Here is a 16,141-nt window from a genome sequence, read left to right as displayed (position 1 = left end):
TGGGTGCCCATATTCGTTGCGCCCCGAGGGGGCTCCTCCTTGTTTCGGCCAGCGTGTCTGTTGGCTCTTCCCGTGTTTCCCGGTGTCAACTCAGGTGTTCCTATTGTCTGGGCCGCTCCCCGTCACGAGCGGTGCGTCTTTACATTACGGCAGATGGAGCGGATTAATGTTGCTCCATATGCTAGGTGTTCCTGCAGCTATCTACGGTTATTCGCAGTTCCGAGTTGGTGGGCAACCGTGTGTTCACTCCACCTCTCCTCCTGTTTGGGCTGGCAGCTGTATTGTGCTACGACAGAAACTGATGTAGCCGGACATCCCTCGGATGGTTCACCACGTGTAGTTAATGCTCTGCTTCCAGCGGTGCCTTCGTATTGAGAGAGACTTTCCCGTTGGAGCCTGTGGCCTCAGCTCTTTGGGGGTTCGACAGCTCGCCTCCTTTACTTGTGATAAATCACATCCAGCTCAGGATCGGGTTTGTGATACCCTTATAGGGTCCTTCTGTTCACACTCCGCTGATGGCCTCTGGGGAGGGGAGCTGAGTAGGAGTAGACACAGCAGCTCTCGTGGCTCGGGGTGCCGCGCAGGCATCCCCTCGCCACGCCACCGGTCCCAGATAATGATTACCGAGTGTTCAATATGGTGAACTGAAAGTCACCCTCAAGGAGTGGGGGTATTGGTCTGTGCCAGTCCCTCCGTGTGCGCGGGAGGGATCTGAGCAGACGCATGTGTGGTTCTACCCTCTCGAGCTTATCACTGCTCGTCAATGTTCTAGCCCACCGTGCCGTGGTGTACGTTGTCCCATGTTGCTGCACCTTCCAGGAGGGGGAACGGTAGCTGTTATTATGGCGATGTTGCCTCATGCAGTTTAGATTGTCAGTTCGGGGCTAGGTTGCCCCTTTCCCGTTCTGTACCTTTTCGGTGGACTTGGAATCTTCTCATGTTCAGTTGAATCAGCTTGCAGTAGCAGCCCGCTGGTGTCGTTTCGCTCTGTGTGGACCGTGGGGGGTCCTGCTTCCGCCGCTAGCTGCCAATGGGATAACTGTGTCCCCACCGAGCTGGTTTGTCCTCCGGGCCGTGGAAGAGGGCTGCAGCTTGAATCCGCGGTCCCTCTCTGGGTTGTTCATGCGGCTTCCCAGCAGGCGGGGCTTGCGTCAACGCGGTGTTCTTCCTCCTGCAGGCCTTTTCGTGGCTAAACGAAACACGGTTAGAATTTCATTTTTCTCTGTCCAATCTCAGCGATTTTTGAGAATAAGCTGCACAGGACCTTCACACACCTCTGTTTGTTGGTACTCTTGTTCAGAAGGGAATCACCATAGCATTTTGGTGCTGGACTGCCCATGTGGTTGGGATAAAGACTGATAAGCAAATGGATATTTCCCATATGTGAAAGGGACAGTGAGCAAAAAGTGTGTGCTGCAAACTCTCATCTCAGAATGGGTTATCATGCCATGTTCTTTCTGGAGAGGAGCGCCTGCTACCTTTTTTTGAAATATTTGCAAGGAATTTGGGGTTGGTCACTCTGAGTTACCTGGGGGAACCCAGACGTGGACACCCTGCTCACTGTGCTCAGAGAGGCACAGCTCCACCTCACTGATGAGGCCCAACAAGGCTGAAACACGTGTTTGGGGTTGCTGTTGGTACTCTTGTTCAGAAGGGAATTGCCGTAGCCGTTTGGTGCTGGGCTGCCCATGTGGGCGGGACAAAGACTGATATGCAAATGGATATTTCCCATCTGTGAAAGGTACAGTGAGCAAAAAGCGTGTGCTGCAAACTCTCATCTCAGAATGGGTTATCATGCCATGTTCTTTCTGGAGAGGAGTGCCTGCTACCTTTTTTTGAAATATTTGCAAGGAACTTGGGGCTGAACCCAGACGTGGACTCCCTGCTCACTGTGCTCAGAGAGGCACAGCTCCACCTCACTGATGAGGCCCAACAAGGCTGAAACACGTGTATGGGGTTGCTGTTGCTACTATTGTTCAGAAGGGAACACCACCGGAACACCACTGGAACACCACTGTAGCTCACACACGAGGCTGCATCCAGCAACGTGCGCAACAGCACCCCTCCCACCCCCCTGCGAATTTGTAATGTTGATGGAAAACTCTTGTGCAAAAAGTTTCTTGGTAAACTAATAAGCACTTTAATAATGAAAAAATAAAAAAAATAGGTTAATTACTTTCATTGCCTAGTGCTTATGTTGCCTAGGGTCCAGCACAATTGTTGTGTTTTGCTATGTTGGAATTGTTGGAATTGTAACATGACACAGATGAATTATGGGTTTAGTTGTGGGTTAGAACTGTTGATGATATGTTAGTATGTGAGGGCATGGTGGGGAAATGTGGGGTCTGCAGTATAGTTTTGTACGAAATATCTTTGTGGCTAGCTGATGATGTGCTGTCAGCTGTGTCTGTGTCTGTTGGACGAATGTGAGTGACTGTTAGGTCTTTGTTAGTGTCCGTTCGAAACTACATGAAGGTCTGTTGAAGCTATACAATTGTTATGTTCATTGCTTGTATGGTGCTTATGCTGCTGCACGACCTCTTCACAGTGGTGAATAGAACAGCATAGAATGATGGATGGCAGGAACCAGAGAATGAAAGTGGGGCGAAGAGAGAACACGCTGTGTTATGTTATATTGGCTGCCTACATGGGCCATATACCACCCTAAAACACATTTGGAAAGGGACGGAGGGTACTTTATGTCATTTTGGTTTCTGGTATAGCACTTATGCTGCTCCAAGGAAATTTCAGAGAAGTGAAACTGAACTGGAAATATGGATAGAACACAAAAAGGGAGGAAGTAAATGAGCTTCGAGTTGCCGGATGTATTATACTTAGGTGGTTGTGAAGGACACTGGTCTCTTGGCATCTATGAGAGGGAATGTTATGAGCTGTTTGCATTTATGTTGGGAACTACGTGAAGGTCTGTTGCAAGGTATATAAAAGGCTATTAGGCTATGTGAGGCTGTTTTTGGAGTCACGTGATGCCTTTTGAAAACTGTTTGCAGGTCTTTGGGGCCTGTGTGAGAGTCTGTTGGTGGGCTATGTGAGGGTTTGTGGAGGACTGCCTGAGGTTAATTTTGAAGATATGTGATGTTCCATTGGGAACTATGTTAGGGGGCCTTTTGTGAGCTATGTGAAGGTCTCCCAGGAGCATTGTGAAGAACCACTGGATAATGTGTGGGGCTTTGCTATCCTATGTGAAGTTAAGTGAACATTTTTTAGGTGCCAACTATGAATTGAATAGACTACAGGTGCAGCCTTCAGGAGGCGACCCTATGGCTGCAAAATGAGGTTGGAATAAATTGAAGTAAATATCTAAGGTGGTAGAGAACCTGAGGGTGGCATAGAGGGACATTTTGGAAGAGATGAAGTGACTCTCCTGTACATAGATTGCCCCTAAGCACAGGCCACCATTATGTGCAATGCCAAGAAAGTACAGTGTGCTGTCAGTGTAATACATGATTCATAGAATTGTGGAATCTCCAACTAGATGTATCATATTCTGTGTCTTATGATTCTTTAAATAATACCTTTCTTCTTTACAATCCTCCTTGCCTAGGTTAAAGGTCAGACACTGAAAAGCAAGCATTAGCTGCAGAACAAGATGACCACCGCCATCACTAACAAAAAGAAGCACAATGCTTATGCAGCCGTCAAGGTGGACCCAGAGACCAAGTACTGCACCCCGGGAGCCTTTGAGCTGGAACGACTCTTCTGGCAGGGTGGAGTGAAATACACCCATGTCAACGAGGTGTTCCCCAACCTCTTTATAGGAGACGAGTAAGTGAAATGCATCTAGGAGAGAACACGAAACTGCATCGTACCAGATATCACACTGGGGCATTTATGGTTATTTTAAGTCCTCTAGCCAATCGACAAGGGATGGCAGAGGCCAGCCTCAAAGCGAGATTACTTGAAAATGGATCATAAATATTACCGATATTAGGGTGGATTGCAGACCCCAAAGGGGGCATAATAGACTACAGACAATTGTTGAAATGTTGTGTATTACAGACGTTGAGCCACATTATATTACAGAAGTTAGTCTGAGGCATGTGTCCAGTCATGTGCGCTCATTAAACAACAGGCCATTTTAGGGACTGGCTTTGATAAACTCAAGTTTAAAACCTAATTTCAGGTGTACATTTCACTCTCAGGGGCTGATAACTAATGGGAAGAACATGACTAACTCACCTCGGGTTAAGGTTCCTTCTCAGGTAAATCACTATCTCACCTCACGGTTTCCAACAAACACATTAACCATCCCTTTCATTAATTTCAAACCAATCTCTGGCACACACACCATCCCTTAGGGTTAATGACCCATTGCAGGAAAATACCTTTTTCATTTCAGGGATACCTTTTAAGCCATGCGTACAGACAATTCAGTCCACAGCGGGCGCATTGCAAGTAACCATAAGGATGGTGCCGGACTGAGCGCTATATACCACAAACATCATTGGCCTCATTGTGGATTAACCCTTGTTCCAATTTCATTGACCAGAAATCCAAAATGGCCTTTGCAAGTTGACTCCTTTTGTAGGCTCTATCGTAGAGATGTTATAAAGAAGTCACTTACTCTACTCTCAGAAGACCCGTAAAGGTTTCACAAGCTTTTGCCAACACTCAAATGCGCATCTGTTAACTCTGTCTTTTTAACAAACACAAATAATGATTTGTTTAACACAGGTGATTATAAAATAGAAAAAAAAATCACTTAAATTAGTAAAAGTTCTATATGGTGACAAACACGGTAAGAGGTTTACCTACTCCCTTAAAAGGGGTTATCTATTGGAACAATGCGTTTCCAGTCCTCTTCCAATAGCTGCATCATCGATCGCCAAACAATAGAGATTTCAGAGTGTACATTTGTTAATGTATTTTTGTGTTTTGTGACGTAGCGTGACATTCACTGGATAGTCTCCATGTAGGGAAATTGCAGGAATGTGTGTCCTAAACTAGAATCTGCATATTGGGGATCAAGGCTGGTGCAAGCACTGCACCAGGGATCAGGCATTCTCATCTGTCTTCCTCCATTTAGAACTCCTGCAACTCACAGCTGTCTCAGTTATCCAGGGTTATGCAGCCACAAGTCTTTTCCCAGAGCAAAATACCAATGTTGGGATTTGCAATTAGATGCAGCCAGCATGCTTTGATTGGTTGCTGCCATGGCAGCCATATCTGGGCAAACAATACCAGTGTGGATGTTGAACTGTGATGTTCACTTCTCCAGGCTGCTAATTAGTCTTCAGGCACCCCCAAACATGTTCCACTCTCGGGAACACAAGCATGCAGCACACCTTATTATGGGTTGCCTTCAAAGGCCACCAGAGCTTATAGAGATTCATGCAGTACACTGCAAGGTATCTGTACACTTTTAGAGAGGAACAGATCAGATCTAGGGGGAAATACACAAATGGACAACCTGAGCCCTCTAAGACCCATTCATGAACCCTCCCTGTTCTCTGTTACACAGAGAAAATAGGTACATGGTTCTGATGAACCTCCACATTTTTCCCAGTACAAAATGACTTGTGAGAGAACAAAAAAGGGTTCTTCATTCGAGAAGCCCACCAGTTCTGTTTGCTGCCATACAACTGCAGCGTTATTGTTCACCAGAGGAGATTATCTGACTTCAGACTTTCAAGAGGATTATGGTAAATCTTGAACATGAACTTAATACTGGGGAGAGATGTCCACAATTTCTGCTTGGCCCGGTGATAGCCTAACATTCCTTTTCATGTGTGCCTAATGTCTGTTCTGCTAGTAGAAGTGTACTGCTGTGCTGAGGAATACAAAGGGGTGCTCTACCATATTATGGCCCACTTGGATGAGAACTATCCAAGTTCCATGGAATGTACAGTGTTCAGATATCTATTGCCAAGAATCGACTGCACACGAGCAGCGTGGACAAGCTACTTCAGATACTGAAAGGCAGCTTCACAGGTTTCAGTCCAAAATACCCTGTCTGGCTTCTTACTATTCCATCAGTCAAATCCAAATGGCCTGCCATAGCAGTATAATTCTGTGATAGCAAGCAGCTATGATCAGACTATCCTATACTTGAGTTTGAGTCGAGGAATGAGACTACACACAATGTCCACCACCTTGGATGCAAAGAGTCCCCAGAGAGAACTACTGGACAGTCCATGGGCAGAACCCCCCATTTGTTCAAGTGCAGTTTTAAAGGTATTTAGCAAAATACTGATCACTTGCCCTAAAATGATTAGTTGGATAACTGCCCCAGCCCAGTCCATACCCCTAATTTTAGGAACTCCCAACACCCAAAGATGAAGGCGTGGTCTGTATGCCCAGTTCGTGACTCTTCCCAGTTTTCTATGATGAGCATATTGTTGTGCTATGCTATCACTCTCATTTCAGCCTGCGTGTTTCTCTCAGCCATTCCTCAGGAAACCCCATTCTTAGGGACTCTAGAGATTTGAACACACACTTTGATATCCCCTGCCATTTTAGAGAGCCAGCACTGATGGCACTACAGATGTTTGAAAGGAGCTGGCGCACATATGTGGAGGAACTGGTTGGAACTGAAGAATAGGATAATACACAGTACCCCAGTTCCCTCGAGTGGGTTATGGCCCATCCAAGGAGGGCCGACCCAACCCTTAACACTCCATACAGAAAATCTATAGGTTTCTTATGAACCTGAGCTCATAGTACAACCACCCTCTTGGGTCTTTTACACAATAGATTCCAGACCTGGGCTTACATACTATAGACAACATGCCGTCCTTACAGAATCAGACAGAAGGCTAGGGCTTATACATTAAAGAAAGTAAGCAAGGCTACGTCGTTTATTGCAAACACAACTTGTGATATGGATTTATATGGGATTATACAATTACTGCGCCCCGTTTACTGCGACCCCTGAAAATGCTGACCTTTTTTTCCGACCCCCTTTTCACCACATCTATATGTGTAGGGATGGGTACAGTATGTAATGGATGGAGGGGTGGCTGCAGAGGGGTCTCCCACCGCATATTTATGGGGTGAAAAAGGGGTAAAAATAAAAAAAAGTCAGCATTTTCAGTGGTCACAGTAATCATATACATCCGATTATATCACGTATGCCAGGTCGCATCAATAATTACTTTATATATAGGGATTTCCAATTGGAATCTGGAAATGATGTAGCGTTTTCCACTAATAATGATTTTTCATCTATTTATTTTTATAGAAAAACTGCCCTGGATCGCTACAACCTGGAGCAGGATGGCTTCACTCACATTCTCAATGCTGCTCATGGTCGCTGGAACGTGGACACTGGCGTGGAGTACTATAGCGACATAACAATCGAGTATTATGGCGTGGAAGCTGAGGACTTGCCGAGTTTCAAGCTCTGCGAGTTCTTTTACCCAGCAGCCAAGTTCATCGACTTGGCCCTCAGCAAGCCGGAAAGTAAGGGCTCTTAACAGCTGTATGCAAAACATGTGGCGCATGAGCAAGATACAGGACTTTACTAAGCAGGACCAGGGAGACAGTTCTGCACAGAAAAGGGCCTATGGTGAATGAGTGAGAGGAATGGGGAATTTGAGAGAGAGAGGCTGCCTCTGTATTGTCAAGACAGTTTGTAGGATGCAGGCCTACAGGATGTGTGGTAAGTGGTGCATTAGTGAAAGAGAGACCTGCTCTGGGTAGGAAATGGTCAAAATGAGAGACGCAAGCGTGCAGCAGCGGGTACATGTGGTGAATGAATGACAAACATACCTGCATCAGGCAGGTGAAATATGAATATAAGCTCAGGAAGATGGCCTAACAGCACTGTGCAGCCCAAACGTGTTCCTTTGACACCACCACGGAATCTAGTGGATCTAGCCATTGCTTCCACCCATTTAATCATCCACCCCTGCCCAGGTCATCAGCATCCCTCCCCTTTCAAGTGAAATAATCACATACACAATTTGAGTGGGTGAAACATGAGCCTCAGCTGCTTAATTAGGCAGGAATTGTTTTACAGGATTCTGTGCTGGTGTCCTAACTGCCGCCTAAGGAAGAACTTCTTATTCCTTGCATGGTGTTATCCCGATCTAGGACTTCCTAAACATCACATTTTCTTTTCAAACTTTTCACTTTTGTTTGACAATTTAACTCATTGATTCTCACCTTTACGTACATTATTATTTTTAAAACTTTCTTTATTGAAGCACTAGCATTACAATATTCACTTGCAAAAATAAAACATGCAAATTAGTAGTGAGTGTACAGACGCAGGCATTGCTTTCGAGGGTACGACAATGAATGATCAGAACAGCCACGTACATGAGTAAAGGGGAAACCATGGTAACATGGTGGCGGATTCGAGGGCCACATTTAGCCTGACAGGGGGTTGTCGCAAGTGCGCGTCAGATAAGCCCTGAGGGGCAGCCATATGTCTTTCGGAACGGTTCAACCCTGGCTGCATAGCAACCCATTGCTCTTCAGTGTCACTAGCCCAAGCAACAGTCTTCATCCTTTGGTCAGTTGATGGTACAGTGGGCTTTGATCAGTGCTGTAACAAACGTCTCATAGCAAGCAACAAACATAAATTCACCAGTTTCCGCCGTCTTCCCCTACGGTCTTCAAAAACATGAAAGAGGCATTGCATAGGGATGGCGTCTAATCCGACACCAGTCATGTCAGTGAAGATAGTGCAGACATCGTTCCAGTAGTCATATGGAATGGAGCAGGTCCACACCATGTGAAAGTACCAAGCTTCCTCCCCCTGCACCTAGGACAACATCCTGCAGTTGCTTGGGAAAACAGTTTCAGCCTCGCCAGCAAATAATGGAATCTGGGGACAATTTTGAACTGTGTTAAGTGAAATCGGGAGTTTAAGGAGACCTCCTGAGTTTGCGCTCACATGTCCCTTCAGGTGTCATTCGTAATCTCGAGATTCATGTCCATCACCCACTTAGATCGTAACTTTGCTAGAGGCTTTGTTATTCGGTCTTGTGTTAGCTGATATAGAGAAGAAACCGTGCCCCAGGAGCTATAAGCTTCCATAATATACCCCAGTATGGTGTCATTCTCAGGCTCCACTGGGAAACTCTCCAATCAGCTCATGAAGACCCTGTGGACACCAATATTTCAAAGCCAGTGCAAGGATTTATATTGTGTGAGTGTAGGGATGTCAACAGCAGAGATAAAGTTTCCATTCAGGAACATATTCCCCAGCATGCTGAATCTGTTTTGAGCCCAGCGCCGCTCAGTGACCACATCCACCCCAGGAAATGCCGGATCACAGTTCCATAGCGGGAAATTGCAGTGGTAGGGATGAGCAATTCCCAACAGCCTCCGCATTTTGCACCAAGCCAGAGAAGTGACGCTTGCAGGGCCAAAGGGGCAAGGATCTGTCAGCACTGGGGGCACCACTTAAAACCTAACATCTCGCTGGCTCGCTGAGCGTTTTTCAAGCTTCACATGCAGAATAATCGCTCCCCCTGTAAACCAAAAAGCTGCGTTCTGATCTTGCGCTGCAAGCCAATATATCTGGAAATCGTGTGCGGTGTACCCTCCCTACGTATACGGCATGGGTAAGGCATCCCATTTGAAGCAGACCGCACCTGAGCACCACACAAAGGCATTGATAGCAGCTGCTAGTTCTCGTAAGCCTAAGTGTAAGGTGTGCCAGGTATTTAGAATAGTTAGAGTCATATAGACTAGTGTGATGCCGAGCTATTTTGACCCCTAAATACTGCACTGCAGATTGAGCCCACGTGAAACAAAGTAGACCCCAGGGTTCAGTCGTGGCGTCAGTGAGAGGGAACAACTTTGATTTACTGCAGTTCACTTGAAGACCAGAAAATCCCCCAAAGGCAACAACGTCTTGCATAATGGTGTTTAAGTGGATTTGCGGATCCCTTATGTATACTATTGCATCATTTGCATATTGAGAGATAATTTTGGGCTGACCGGCTATCCAAATGCCCCTGTGTCTGTGCCTAATCAAGTCTGCCAGTGGCTCAATAGCTATGGGAAATAGAAGAGGTGACAGGGGACACCCTTGACCAGTGCCCCTGGTTATGTGAATTGGGGCCGACAGCATCCCGTTGATACTAACCTTTGCCGCTTGCAGCTGGTGAGATGCACAGCAGCCGCACATATGATATAAAACCAGGACCAAAACCACATCTCACCAATACAGCATACATGAGCTTTTACTTTTAATTTGACACTCAATGCTTAACAACCCTCCCACACATCTGGGGGTGGAAGGAAATCGGGGCACCCCGGCTCCCTAAACATTCAATGGGAGTTCATGTACCCCTGAGTGCTGTTGTCCAAGATGGTGACTGTGCAGCACCCTTTTGGACCCTGACATTACTGTCTTGTTGGATGCACCCTGTACCTCTGTTGTGGCAACCTAAATTAGGGGAACAAAGAAGACAAACATCACCAGAAATACAACAAAACATTTGCCATATTAACTGACTAGCATGAACTTGGGTAGGACTAGCATGTAACAAAACTTCCCTTACATGCAAACAGAAGCCTCTGTGTCCGTGTGCCACTTTTAAAGTCACTTTGGTGACCCTACCTTCCCTGCAAGTGGGCTTCCTCCCTGTGATGCTGTTTGCTGTCCTGCCCTGTAATCCCCTTAATTCTGCCCGCTTTCCTGTATCTTCTCCCCTTGCCAGTCACACTTTGATGACGTGGCTGACCGGAGCCTCCAGTTGTAGTTTAAGCCGCTGCTAACAGTGGTGATAAACAAAGCCACCCAAGGATGGTGTGTTTTTCAGCATAGCAGCAACAGCCCACACTTCTCCCTTTGGGAACAAAATTGAATCTAGTGAATGTAGTCATCCCTTCAACCCATCTAATTATCCTATCCCGCCCGACTCGTCAGCTTCTCCTCCTCCCACTGAAAAACGCATACACAATGTATTCAAGTGGGTGAAACGTGGAGTGCAGTTGCTTATTAGGCAGGAGTTATCCGTATCAGGTTCTATGTAATTCTAGCGAATCACAACTCCCTGAATACCCTACTGTTGAATCCCACCCACCGAATTCTGCCCATCGCTCTCTTCTGATCCCACCTACTGAATCTCTTTGCACAACCACCCAGGCCTATGCCTACTCTAATCACTATTGGGGGGATTCAGCATCCATATCCCTCCACCCCATACATGCACTGAATGTGAGGCTCTGCTTCCATGAGTCCCGCCCTGAAACCCAGGCCTCCAGATGCCTTCTGATCACACTCTCCCACCCACCCCACATGCACCCTAAGCCCTCACCCCCAACTCAACCCCCATGATTTCTTTACCTCAGAGTCCTTTCCACACTGCGCTCAGCTTCCTGGCTCCACACAGCAAACACTGGCTGTATAGAAAGCAGATAACGCCGATCCTGTGTTTGTTATGCCCGCCAGTCAGTGGGCCATGGTATCGGTGACCCATATTTGTGGAACATGCATAGATCCCTGTAAAATCAATGCACTGCTGTATGATTCAGCACTGAGCCGGTGCCCTAAATGTACCCTGAGTAAGGATTAAGTTCTCATTCTTCCCAAGGGGTCTCCTTGATCTTGGACAAACTATCCCTCTCTAAATGTCACTTGATCATTTCAAACGTTTCACTTTATTTTGCCACTTTTCTTCGATAATTCTCACGTTTACTTTAATTGGAAACCTAATACTTGACAACCCTCTTTCATGTCTGGGGCAACAAGGAATTACAGACCCCTAACCTCAAATGCTCCATGGCATCCCTGAGCTTTTGTAACCTTAAGCACTGTTTTCTAAGCTGGGGGCCGTGCAGCACACTTGTAGTTCGTGACAGTACTTTCTTGTTCAAAGCACCCGGTAACTCTGCCATAACACTCTGGAGAATGCCAAAGCCTGAGATTTTCCCTAGACTTGCCCAAGTGGCCTCCACACAAAGTTTCTTCTTTGTAGACCATGCGGGCCACAGAGAAGAAAAGTGTGTTGCAACCATGTGAGGGGGAAAAAGATAACAAAATCAGTACAAACAGATGATGGCATCCTGCACATCTCCCCACCCCCTCCTTTCCACTCGGAACAGGACCAGTTGCTTTCCCCGAAGGAAATTGCAGCAAGCTAAGCTTGACCAATGTTCTGACCCCACTCCGCAGCCTGGCCTCCAGTAAAACAGGGAAAGCTAGCATGAAAACCTCCCATGGTCCCCAAATACTCCTGTGCAGTAGCACTTTTTGGGAGTGTCTATGCGCAGAATGGGATTACCATAATAAACAATCTTGGACCCAAATGACCAGACAGACTCAAAGAATATGGCAAAGTATTACTTTATTTTCATTTCAATAAAGTAGGGCAATCTGGCGAACAACCGTTTGTAGTCCACACACTCACAATGCAGATTGGTTACACAAAGACTTTATACCTGAAAATGCGTAAGCTATTACATCATCCTACGTGGCAAATAATAAAGCCTATCGGGTTTAGGGATTGGTTAAGGGAGCATATCTACGTATAGAGGCTATAAGTGTAAGTTACTTTATTGGCTGCTCCTTTCTGGTGGGCAAAGCTTCAAACTGCTCTCTAACTACATATAGATTATAACAGTATAACAGTAGCGCATTGGCTCATGCAACATTGTATGCTCATCGTTGCATAGGCCCTCATGATAGGATGGCATCCTCTCCCAACCTTGAACACTTGGCTCACTAGCAGCCAGTAAGCAAAACTAAACTCAGGTGCAGAGAACAACGTCAGACCACTACTCACTTGTCCAATTAGTCTAGCATCACTCATCAGCCAAGACTTCAGCCAAGGCCTCTTCTTTGTAGTTGACCTTGCGGGCTGTTCTCTGCTGTGGGACTTTCAAGGGAGTGTACATACATCACTATCTTCACCTGAAGCTTAATGAATAGACCTTGTTTTCGAGTTCTGAATCACATGTGAGGAGACCATGATTTGGTACATTTCGCATTAAATCCTTTTATTGTCGTGTTAATCGTTTGTAGCAGTTCCCGCCTAGTGATCTGTAAGCAATTGGCGTTTGCTGCAGCCTGAATTCCTTGCATGAATATGGCTGTAAATATCACTGCCATTCTACTGAACACTTTATGTTCATCTGAAAGTCATGATAAGCTTCTATTGACTTTGCTGAGAAATATTTCTCCCTCTTCCATCGTGTGAGGTTAAGCAATCTCTTCTTCCTCAGGTGTGCATCCATTTTCGGGGTCTGTGATCTGTAAGTCACTTTGTGGTACTAGTAGGGCTGGTATGCTTATCAGTACTAACGAACAAACTCCTCCCCATTCTAGTGGCAACGTCATGTATGCTCTTGATCCACAGGCCCACTCGTGGTCCATCAGGACTGCTGTTCCCTCCTTCATGCCTGGTACATGAAAAATTCGGCCACTCTTGAGATTTTCTCCAATTTTTATCGTGCCATTATTTCTGAAGCATCGAGACACATTCTTCAGGGGTAGTATCTGTAATGGTCCCCCCTCATCATCGACCCATGTTAACGACCTTGCAATCTTAGGCCATTGATCCTTGCATTCTCTTTCTGCATTCAACACAACTACTTCCCATTGTCTTATTAATGCCTTTGCCTTGCACAATCAATCCATCGGCCTATCCTTCAGGAGTAAGGACTGTTCCTTTAATTCATAGTTGGCGTCTTTCCCACATTCTCGTAGTTCTTTCCCATTCTTGTCCTTACATTATAACATCTTATTTTCCTTGACATTGATTCCTGCTCCACTTATTCCAGGCTGTTCATATTTTATTATTTGTTGCATTTCCTCTGGCTTTGTTCTTGACTTCATGTCTTGCACTTAATTGTCTTCTCTTTGGGATGTTGCTTTATTCACCAACACAATGGATGCTGTCCTGCCTTGGAATTGTTCTCTCGTTAGGCAAAGTGCAAAGTGCTGCAGGCTGTGTGCCTTTTTTATGAATATTTCTGTTGCTATGAATATTCTAGATGTTCCCAAAGCGTAAGTTATAAGGGAACATACATACAGCTCTGACAATCTTCTCCCCACTTTCTTCATGTGCTGATACCACATGTTATTCTTTAAATGGGTCGAATTGTTAAGATATGAATGTATACCTTCATTATCGACCCCTACATCACGTCTAGATAGGGAAATATCAGAAAAAATATCACTTGTGCCTTTGTCAGGGATAGAAAGAGATGTCTCATTCTCAGGTATTTCATTTGAATTATGAAATATTATCTCACGAAATGTAAAGAGCATAAGAAAATGACACACAAGGCACAATGTAGTTGTAAGAAGTATTGCCATCGTATTTAAATGCCATATTATCTCTTTTGCAGTAGCTGGTCTTCTTGATAGTGTGTGTTTTATATACTGGAAAATTCCAATTTTTAATTTACTGTGTTCACCTTTAATATTTTTTAAATGTGTACCTTTTATAACAAAAAATGAACTATGATAGCTATAATAACTGTGCGACTAATAGGACTGCTTTTAGGATTTCCAAACAACACATTTACGTGTCGTCGCACTAGAGTTGGATAGGTTTGTAATATGTAAACAAAAACAGCATGCAAAAATGCATGCAGCAGCGTATCGGGCAACATAGAATGTGTTATGCAGTTTTTGTGTCGTGTTTTTCAATGTTAAATCTACTTTTAATTGAACTGAGAAACTTCTGGAACAGCTGCAAGTCCATTCATTCCCTATAAGACTTAGGAAATGTCAATTTTGGTCCAGATTCTCTTTTAATCCCCTGATTTTTGTATCCTTGCTCTTGGTTGCCAATCTGGTCAGCATGCACATAACTTCTTCTCTTGATTCACTGTCTCTGGGGGTAAAAGGAGTTGTGGTCTCTCCTTTGTAGAGCTTCACATCGTTCAAATGCAGCCATGCTCTCCTTCCTTCTAACTTGGGGGTGACCTCCTCTACTGGGTATGGTCCTTCAAAATGGGCTTGTTCCAAGTTCTAACAAAACCTTTAATACGTACTTTGTCTCCTGGGTACAAACTTGGCTGCTTAAGAGAGTGAATTAAATCAGTCAGTTGGTTATCTTCCTCAATCTTCTTCGACCCTTCCCTCCGATTGTTGATCTGTTGAGAAATAAAAGAAATACCAGCAGCCATACTTGTTATATAATCATGCATCTCATCACCTAATGTTTTTGCTATATTGTGGGCATCAGATCTTTCTCGAGTGGGAAGAGCAAGAGGTACTCTCATGCAGCGTCCAGTCACCAATTCATGGGGAGTTAGGTGGTGATCTGAGCCAGTCTGGTTTCTCAAGGCAAATAGAGCAAGGCGTAGGCGATGTAGTTATCCCTTCTTAAGAGTTATTTTTATTTTAGTTATTCTTTCCTTGAGAAGCCTGTTTAATCTCTCACAGACACCATTTGCCTGTGGGTACCCTTTGTGCCATGCTGTACATTTCTGGCACTCACTGTAATTTACAATAAACCGTGCCACATGTTCTAATAAATTTGGTGTGAACCAGTCTTCTGCGATTGTTACAGCAATACACTCTCTGGTGGTGTGCGCATGGTAGGGAAGCTGCTCCAGCGCCTGTGATAAACGTGCTAGAAATGTACATATGTTAAGCAAGCAAAAAAGAAGTTGCAGTAACCTGGACCACATAGCCAGCTAGTGGAATGTGAGGACACCCCCAATGACTCTGTGCCCCCTCTCCCACTCTGATGCCAGGGGAAAAGGGAACAGAGCCCCCAGAGAAAACCTATGGGGAAGAAAACCCTGTTGGGGCATAGTCTTCTGGGAAATGTGGATTCTAGATGAATGGAGACATCTGTTGGTCTCTTCTTAGCCTGGTGATGTTCTACCCCGTTGCTACCCTGAGTGTAATAGAGAGAGGAGAGGGGTTTAACAACTTCCAGCATAGGAAAAATGAGGAACAGGAAAGAAAAGAAGAATTACCCTGGAGCCAGTGTGACAGCAGTGTCCAGGGGCAATAGGTCTTGCTCTGCGTGTCTGGGATTGGCCATGTGGTATTCAAGGCTGGGAAGTTGAAGTACCAGTGTAAGAAGTTCTTATACAGAAGCCAGAGACAGTTTGGAGTGCAGGAAAAGAAGAAGAACCTAGCGAAACTGCAGGTAATGGTAGCTGAGTTAACAGCTGTCTGCCGAGTTCTGGAGCTGGAGGGCTGCGACAATGCTGGATTGGGGAGAAGCAGTGTGGCTGAGAAGGCTGTGAAAATGAG

The 16,141-nt window shown here is 45.3% G+C and overlaps 1 protein-coding gene across 1 annotated transcript in view; it reads left to right on the top strand.

Annotated features, from left to right (window-relative positions):
* Window positions 1-16,141, top strand: part of DUSP29 (dual specificity phosphatase 29) — a 244,355-nt gene that overhangs the window by 152,479 nt on the left and 75,735 nt on the right. The window contains exons 2-3 of the mRNA XM_069610968.1: window positions 3,563-3,783; window positions 7,199-7,419. Coding sequence (XP_069467069.1) covers window positions 3,608-3,783; window positions 7,199-7,419 — 397 coding nt within the window. The 5' untranslated portion in view covers window positions 3,563-3,607. The remainder of the gene's footprint in view (window positions 1-3,562; window positions 3,784-7,198; window positions 7,420-16,141) is intronic.

This window comes from Ambystoma mexicanum, chromosome 8 (assembly GCF_040938575.1).
Source record: "Ambystoma mexicanum isolate Mex_15411 chromosome 8, UKY_AmexF1_1, whole genome shotgun sequence".
In the NCBI taxonomy this organism is placed as follows: Eukaryota; Metazoa; Chordata; class Amphibia; order Caudata; family Ambystomatidae; genus Ambystoma; species Ambystoma mexicanum.
The sequence above is the reverse complement of the archived record's forward strand: the minus strand, read 5'-3'. Positions and strand labels throughout refer to the sequence as shown.